At 39.7% G+C, this 8,680-nt stretch overlaps 2 protein-coding genes across 2 annotated transcripts; both read left to right on the top strand.

Moving 5' to 3' along the window:
- Positions 1 to 786: 786 nt before the first annotated feature.
- Positions 787 to 1,935, top strand: LOC128718483 (microfibril-associated glycoprotein 4-like). The gene is made up of 3 exons (XM_053812104.1): positions 787 to 1,087; positions 1,217 to 1,748; positions 1,812 to 1,935. Exons 1-3 carry the CDS (start codon positions 787 to 789, stop codon positions 1,933 to 1,935), a joined length of 957 nt encoding a protein of 318 aa, XP_053668079.1.
- A 5,596-nt stretch (positions 1,936 to 7,531) lies between these two features.
- Positions 7,532 to 8,680, top strand: LOC128718484 (microfibril-associated glycoprotein 4-like). The gene is made up of 3 exons (XM_053812105.1): positions 7,532 to 7,832; positions 7,962 to 8,493; positions 8,557 to 8,680. The coding sequence occupies exons 1-3, from the start codon at positions 7,532 to 7,534 to the stop codon at positions 8,678 to 8,680; spliced, it is 957 nt and encodes a 318-aa protein (XP_053668080.1).

Here is an 8,680-nt window from a genome sequence, read left to right on the forward strand (position 1 = left end):
TACTTTCGTGTAGAACAGGCGCCGCTACCACATACACCACCTGGGCGACTTCGCACTGCTAACAGGTATTTCCTGGAACTGCAAACCATCAGCAGCTTAATTTCAAGTAGGCAAGTCAGGCTTTCCATTTATGGCTTTAGTTATAAGTAGCTGCTTAGAGAGGCGATACTTCAAGTTGGGCCCATAGCGAAACATCTGGAAGAGGCTATAATTTTGTCGTCGCAGTGTCAGAATGATACTGTCTAATCGAAATTTCGGTCGAAAGCGGAAGTCATGTTAAGTCAGACTCTATGAACTATGCGATTTGATTTACCACTAACTTATCAGGCTCCACAAGTAAGTCTTCCAAACCGCACACGGTCCAACACTCTTGTTTGCCTATTCATTATCACGGGATTTCTTTTTGTTTCCTTCGTATTACACGAGTGCAAGCGATTATTTAACAGACCTCAGTCGTAACTCCGCAATTGGTAGGACATCTACGTAGTAGCAGCTTATTTGGTAAGATTTATATTGCAAACAAATTGTGTTGAACTGACTTGGTCATGACCTAAGCTGACCTATGCTCAACAACACATGCTGGTAATTAGTGATAGTGTACGCACGGAGTGGTTTAATTTTAATTCTTTATCATGCCAAGAGTTAATCGAAAAGACCCTTGATGTGAAGTAAACGTAAGCACCGCGATAACGAGAGACCATTTAAGTTTCATCATTTCCGAACCACAGTTTAGTGTGGTGCTGTGCGTTGTACGATTGCGATCGTAGGCTCTGTCTTGTGCTTAAAATGGCTGTACATTGGTGCATTGTGTTGCTTTCCGTGATTATTGGCGTGGCGGTTACAGAGCATCCTCCCAACAATCCTCCTTTCGTTTTGGATGAGGTTAATGCTGCAGCCGAAACTCGGATACTAGAGCGAGTGGCTCATTTGTTACAAAGCTTGAGTGACAAAATAAAAATGTTGCACGATCGAGTTGACAGTTTAATCCTTGCGCAAAATGTAGCAAACAAATCTATGGAAAAAGTTTCGGAACAATTACAAAGCTTTTCAACATCAACTACGCAACGGATGATCAATCTAGAGCAAAGTCTAGAGCGACTTCCAAAAATGGAACGTGAAGACAGATATTCTTTATTTTTGCAAAGAAAAATGAGCGACTTGTTTGAATACGAAGTTTCGAAACAATTGCGAAGCTTCCAAACATCGACTAAACAAGAAATGATCAATTTAAACCACAAGTTCGGACGAATTCCAGAAGACACAGGAGTGTACTTCATGCGACCGGATCCATCCAAAAACATAACTTTTGCAGTATCTCGCGACTGGACGAATAATCATGGATACGGTGACAATTGGATCATTTTCCAGCGACGGTTCAACGGTTCGGTCGATTTCTATCGCAACTGGACCGAGTACAAGCAAGGATTTGGTGATCTACGCGGCGAACACTGGCTAGGGTTGGAAAAGCTACACATGATCGTGAAAACCCAGCGACACGAGCTGCTCATCGTATTGGAAGACTTCGAAGGCGTGATTGCGTATGCACATTACGATGACTTTCAAATTGGAAATGAAACTGAGAAATACATCATAAAATCGGTCGGTAAATACACCGGCACGGCGGGTGATTCGTTTACCTATCACAAGGACCAATTATTTACAACAAACGATCAGGATAATGATAAAGCTGATTACAATTGTGCCCAATCGTTTGTTGGCGGATGGTGGTTCAAGAGCTGTTATTTTAGGTACGTGGAATTTGTAGTTTAATTGTAGTAAGTGGAGTAATATTGATTTTTTTCTCTCTGTAGCCATTTGAATGGAAAATATGTAGATGGAAATAACAAACTTGTACGTGGTATCAATTGGAATTCTTTTAGGGGAGATACAAACTCCTTGAAGAGCACCAAAATGATGGTTCGACCTGTTGAGTAAATATGAAACCAGAATGAAACTTGGAAATAATTCACCTACCGTAATTCAATAAATGTTAAATACACATTTCGTTTAAAGTCTTTCAATCATCCATGTGCTTTTATCACTTTGAATCACCATGTGTGTTGTACTATTTACCTACATTTTAGGTGTGGACTCGATCCATAAAGCGATCATTACTAGGCATGTGCTGGATTCTCGAGGAGGAAGCGCATGACTTGCCAATGATCGTCTAGAAGCAGAGATATGACTGGGAATAATATGAAAATTCAATTACAAGTGCGCCATGTTTAGCTTTACGAATGTAACCAACGTACATATCTTTTTAAATATTTGATCCGTACATCCGTTTTGGCCATGCAAAAATGAAAGCAGAGTTACAATGAGGTATACAGTCATAGGAGCTGTTAGTGCTGTTTGAAATTTTTACACATATTTGCCGAAACCTAACTTTTATAAAATGTAATCATTAGTGTAATAATAATTCACGCCGACTAGAGAGCAATGATTCCGATTCGTTTCGTTTGGTCGAAATGACACCTATAATTGCACAACATATAATTTTTTATGCAAAATTACTGCTGACCGATCGTAATCAGCACTTTTTCATTTGATTATTTTTATTTCTATTTGCCGATCGATTGATCGTCCGATCGACGATCGACCCGGCTTTAAATAGCTTAGTGCGCATTATGCCTTGCGGTGGCGACAAATAGTAAAGGGATTAGTGGCATACTAAATAGCAATGGTCCCCTGTCCAGATAAGGGTCGTGATTTTGAAAGAACAGAATTAAATTATTCGTTTATGACTTAGAAAAGCATCTGTCTTCAGTCACATTAAAAAAAACAACTGCAGGCTATTATTGAGGATATAACGGCTAGCACTAGTGCAATATTCACACAATAGCCTATCGCTTTGTAACTTGTACGCTTAAATTTAAGTACCAGTGCCAAAGATATTATTTGAATTTATAACCTGAAAGCGTCTTTTTGGATTTTCCTTCAAAAACGGCTTCCTCTCGAATTTAAATTTCTTGAGCAATTGCCATTGGATTATAGGGTTGAAGGAATGGTACAGTAAAAAAAATTCATTGCTTTGATTAGTTTGATTGCCGAACCAAATGTGCGACCATCTTCAGCTGAATGAACATCTAACATCTAACAGCCTATTTTCGTTAGTATAATATTCCCATTTCCGCTTTGCCAGACTGTTGGAGAAACATTTGCGATCAACACGACGCACAAAAGGAAGACAAACTAAAACACCCTTTCATCTACACTCAAGTGTTGCGAATAAAATAATTTTAGCGAGCTAAAACGAAAACGGTACGGTAAGTTCAAAGCTAAAAAAACCTGCTGTCTGCAACAACACCCACCAACAATAGCCAAAAAATCAGTAGATCCACAAACATGATTGCAAGGCAACCAAACGACGCTTTGAAGAATTGCATTGCGCGTTGCAACAGGCAAACAGGCAGAGTAAATAAAACGAATCATAGCACCAATGGAAATTACACATGTCCTACCACTTTTTCTAACGTTTCGATTTCGACAGATGTATGCTTTTTTTCTCTTCGGGAAATGTCTGGATGCTGTGCTGTGCTCACGCGACCGATAAGACGTGGATCGTTCTGTTTGTGCAAGTACATCTGGCGGCGGGAACGTTTCGGCTTGGCACGGCTGAAACGGTCGAGACACGCTGACTGCACCTGCACCGACTGTTACTGTCTGCCTCCGCCTATGCTGGTACGCTCTAGATGTTATACAATCACGTATCTTGAGCCTTGAGGAGTTGCTTTTGTTTTTTTGTTTTGCATTAGCTTCTACCAAACCAGTACATACAGTGCAAATACAGACCATCAAATGGAACGATGCGTATTGATGAATATGTCACTTTTAAGGGTAACAGTTTTACGTCTTATTTTCTAACCAGTAATGCACCAAAGTGGCGAATGCACCCATTGTTGGCAACTGTCTGAGTTTTATACTCGTCACATTAATTGCCTGCTGTGTCCTTCGATGTCAGAAAATCAAGGGAAAGCTGCATTTTTATGTATTAGTTTGAAATTATTATTGATAAATTAATTTAACAGTATGTATATAACAACAATACATAAATAATATTATCAATTTCTTAGAGTTCGCAACATTCATTATACGTCCGCAATTTAAAAAAATAATGCAATAAAATAGAAGTGGAGAACAGATAGAAAGTACTAAACATGAGTAGAAATGCATTTTTTTGTAAGCTTATTGCAATTTTTTACAATTGCTTGTGTAAGGCTTAAAAATATCTCACATACAGAGTTACCCCGATCGGTGGTGATCGAGCGTTTTGTTCTAGGGGCAAACCGTCCGTGTGCCGTTCGTTTGACGTGAATGGTAAATAATTCCCCGTCCCGAACCATAACCGATGCATTCCAACTGTATGGGTATGGGTCGCACACTCTCCATAGGGCCCCTTTTTAAATGGGGATTGGAGGTTGGCCCTTCGGGATCGGAGTGTTGCCGTTGCCATCGTTCCGGTTGCCATTTTTATTGCAAACATCTGGTGTCCAGCTGAAACGGCGGAAGTGTCCAGAACGGTCGGGCAGGAGGGCTTCGATCGTCTAACGGAGCACGGATGAGCAGAGAGGTACGGTTTTTTTACTTTGCAATTTGGATGTTTTCTTTACCGGACCATGCTGAGTGTCGTTTATTGTTGAAACTTGGCTGAGTTTCACATTCCAAACTGTGATATGCTGCAGAATTGCTGGTAGCATAGAACAAAATCGAAATGAATGAGTTTACATGCAAAAGATCACAAATGAATTTGTAATGTAATAAAGATACAATCAATAGTGCTGTAGGTGGTCTATCGGTGCGGGTCTCAAGTTTCATTGAGGCGCCTAGAATTGAGAAACCAGAGAAAGGATCGTAATAATAATAATAAGCAATAACGTCTATAGCCGCATAAACCGAGCCACGGTTTGTAGGAAACCGGAACCTTGCCAAGCGTCGGTAAGGATGAGTATTTAGGAACCGTAAACATAATATACTTTCATGCTTGCCTCCTTGACGGTATGATTGACATTGAAAGCCTTCCACTGCTGCGTTAAGGCTGGAAGCTAATTTGCATTCCCTTAGCCCTTGATCTACCACCCGCGTAGTCCTGTTCAAAGCCAAGGGATCAAGGTTCCTTGAACAAAAAGCATAGAATAGCAAGATCCGAATGGTACGATAAGAACGCAATGTGAGTGAAACACATTTCAGCGATATAATTTGTTGCTAAATATTTATGTTGGGCAAACACATTTTTAATCATACATATTCTTGTTCAGGCGGATGCACCAAAAATTCACCAGAATGACAACTGGCTGTTGATATTCATCTTTGCACACTTATTTGGATCATTTCCATGCAAGATAAGAAATTACATTATGGACATTTGCCTTTTTTGTTTGTTTGTTTGAAAAATTGTGTGTGAGAGAATTCGCGTTTTAACGGAGAAAAACTTCGCCATTCTTGTTTTCTAATTTTTTCATTTCTTCAAAACAACCCTCAACACATACACACACACAAAATTCTTGCTCTGCTGTCTTGGCGTAGAAGGAAAAGAAGGATTTTAAAAATGACATTCTTTTTTTATATATCCGAACGTTTCCTTCATTCCACGATTTTCCCACCCGTACAACGTGTAAAACATGCAGCTGGAGCAGAGACAAAAATGAGGAAAAAATCACATTTTTTGTAATGAGCTACGGATGATAAACTTCCATCAAGCGAAACGAAATTCCCCTTCCAGCACGGAAAGGGAAAATGAGAGAATGGGCGAAAATACAAGAAAACACCAAGAATAATACGTTGCCACTGAGCACAGTTAACCTGTGCATCGGAACGGATTTGGAGTGCAATTGCCCAAGGGGATGTTGTGGTGAGCTGAAGTTTAAGCAAAAGGAGCATAGCTACCCTTCGTTTTGGAGATGTTGCTGCGATATAATCGTGAACCCGATTGTCTATTACAAGGTGAAAAGTCAGAATATTAAAGCAATTCCCCCTTTACTGTTGTGGCAAGACAAAAAAAAGGGAAAACCACAGAAACAATCCTAGGGGAACCCATGACGAGTGAGAAGCTTAAAAAACAATTAGCACTTGATAAATGTTAGGTAAACGTACATAATTTGAGTTTTCATTATTCGCTCTTTACGCGAACCAGCGTGTTTATGGTGTGAAAACACACAGCAAAGCTTCCGTAAATTGTTTCCAGATTGTGTTGTTGTATGGAGGAAAACTCTCACTCCACTATTAGCTCATGTCAGATTGGTTTACTTAAAGGTTTGTTAGCAACTCGTTTTTTAATTTAATTTTTGTTTTATTTAGCATGATTTTTACTGCATAGAATTACGATGATGAGGGTGTCCAATATCATATTCCGGCATCCTTTGGTAATTTTGGGTAGAAGTAATTTAGAGTGTATTGTTTACAATGTTTTATGCTCGATGTTACTAATTTATCAAAATTTGGAAAAAAAAACGTTACTCCAACACCACAAAAAGAGGTGATGACTTGTTTGCCCGGGTCTCATCATGAATCCAGGGATACAGTTCTTCACCACTTTTTCTCTGTCGGCACAAGAACCTCAAGAGATTCTTGAAGAAGAGAATTCTTAAAGAAGAAGAGAAGAGAGCGATTCTTGACTTTCTTTGACATTATTTACCCCTGGCCGGATAGTTAGTCCTGCGTACGAAAGATTGATCCGGATGTGATTTTAGATCGGTAGTGTCATGTGAAGACCGGCGCCGCTCTTAATACACCACAAAGCCGCTCCAATATGTCCTGTCTGTTCACAATTTGTAAAACTAATTATCTAACTAATCAAGTAATTTATCATAATGGGGTACCTGCTGATGACTATATCATTCTATTTTCATCGATTCAAGCTTTTTTTCAGGCACTTTTGAATGTGATTTAATTATGTAACAAATAACAAAAGGTGATACTGTATCTTCAACCCATAGCGAAACATCTGGAAGAGGCTATAATTTTGTCGCCGCAGTGTCAGAATGATACTGTCTAATCGAAATTTCGGTCGAAAGCGGAAGTCATGTTAAGTCAGACCCTATGAACTATGCGATTTGATTTACCACTTACTTATCAGGCTCCACAAGTAAGTCTTCCAAACCGCACACGGTCCAACACTCTTGTTTGCCTATTCATTATCACGGGATTTCTTTTTGTTTCCTTCGTATTACACGAGTGCAAGCGATTATTTAACAGACCTCAGTCGTAACTCCGCAATTGGTAGGACATCTACGTAGTAGCAGCTTATTTGGTAAGATTTATATTGCAAACAAATTGTGTTGAACTGACTTGGTCATGACCTAAGCTGACCTATGCTCAACAACACATGCTGGTAATTAGTGATAGTGTACGCACGGAGTGGTTTAATTTTAATTCTTTATCATGCCAAGAGTTAATCGAAAAGACCCTTGATGTGAAGTAAACGTAAGCACCGCGATAACGAGAGACCATTTAAGTTTCATCATTTCCGAACCACAGTTTAGTGTGGTGCTGTGCGTTGTACGATTGCGATCGTAGGCTCTGTCTTGTGCTTAAAATGGCTGTACATTGGTGCATTGTGTTGCTTTCCGTGATTATTGGCGTGGCGGTTACAGAGCATCCTCCCAACAATCCTCCTTTCGTTTTGGATGAGGTTAATGCTGCAGCCGAAACTCGGATACTAGAGCGAGTGGCTCATTTGTTACAAAGCTTGAGTGACAAAATAAAAATGTTGCACGATCGAGTTGACAGTTTAATCCTTGCGCAAAATGTAGCAAACAAATCTATGGAAAAAGTTTCGGAACAATTACAAAGCTTTTCAACATCAACTACGCAACGGATGATCAATCTAGAGCAAAGTCTAGAGCGACTTCCAAAAATGGAACGTGAAGACAGATATTCTTTATTTTTGCAAAGAAAAATGAGCGACTTGTTTGAATACGAAGTTTCGAAACAATTGCGAAGCTTCCAAACATCGACTAAACAAGAAATGATCAATTTAAACCACAAGTTCGGACGAATTCCAGAAGACACAGGAGTGTACTTCATGCGACCGGATCCATCCAAAAACATAACTTTTGCAGTATCTCGCGACTGGACGAATAATCATGGATACGGTGACAATTGGATCATTTTCCAGCGACGGTTCAACGGTTCGGTCGATTTCTATCGCAACTGGACCGAGTACAAGCAAGGATTTGGTGATCTACGCGGCGAACACTGGCTAGGGTTGGAAAAGCTACACATGATCGTGAAAACCCAGCGACACGAGCTGCTCATCGTATTGGAAGACTTCGAAGGCGTGATTGCGTATGCACATTACGATGACTTTCAAATTGGAAATGAAACTGAGAAATACATCATAAAATCGGTCGGTAAATACACCGGCACGGCGGGTGATTCGTTTACCTATCACAAGGACCAATTATTTACAACAAACGATCAGGATAATGATAAAGCTGATTACAATTGTGCCCAATCGTTTGTTGGCGGATGGTGGTTCAAGAGCTGTTATTTTAGGTACGTGGAATTTGTAGTTTAATTGTAGTAAGTGGAGTAATATTGATTTTTTTCTCTCTGTAGCCATTTGAATGGAAAATATGTAGATGGAAATAACAAACTTGTACGTGGTATCAATTGGAATTCTTTTAGGGGAGATACAAACTCCTTGAAGAGCACCAAAATGATGGTTCGACCTGTTGAGTAA

The sequence above is a fragment of the Anopheles marshallii genome, chromosome 2, assembly GCF_943734725.1.
Source record: "Anopheles marshallii chromosome 2, idAnoMarsDA_429_01, whole genome shotgun sequence".
Taxonomy (NCBI): domain Eukaryota; kingdom Metazoa; phylum Arthropoda; class Insecta; order Diptera; family Culicidae; genus Anopheles; species Anopheles marshallii.

Coding starts and splice junctions, on each gene's coding strand:
- LOC128718483 (XM_053812104.1), top strand. CDS start 787: ATGGCTGTACATTGGTGCATTGTGTTGCTTTCCGTGATTATTGGCGTG. Junction 1,088..1,216: donor GATGATCAATCTAGAGCAAA/GTCTAGAGCGAC, acceptor CGACTAAACAAG/AAATGATCAATTTAAACCAC. Junction 1,749..1,811: donor TTCAAGAGCTGTTATTTTAG/GTACGTGGAATT, acceptor TTCTCTCTGTAG/CCATTTGAATGGAAAATATG.
- LOC128718484 (XM_053812105.1), top strand. CDS start 7,532: ATGGCTGTACATTGGTGCATTGTGTTGCTTTCCGTGATTATTGGCGTG. Junction 7,833..7,961: donor GATGATCAATCTAGAGCAAA/GTCTAGAGCGAC, acceptor CGACTAAACAAG/AAATGATCAATTTAAACCAC. Junction 8,494..8,556: donor TTCAAGAGCTGTTATTTTAG/GTACGTGGAATT, acceptor TTCTCTCTGTAG/CCATTTGAATGGAAAATATG.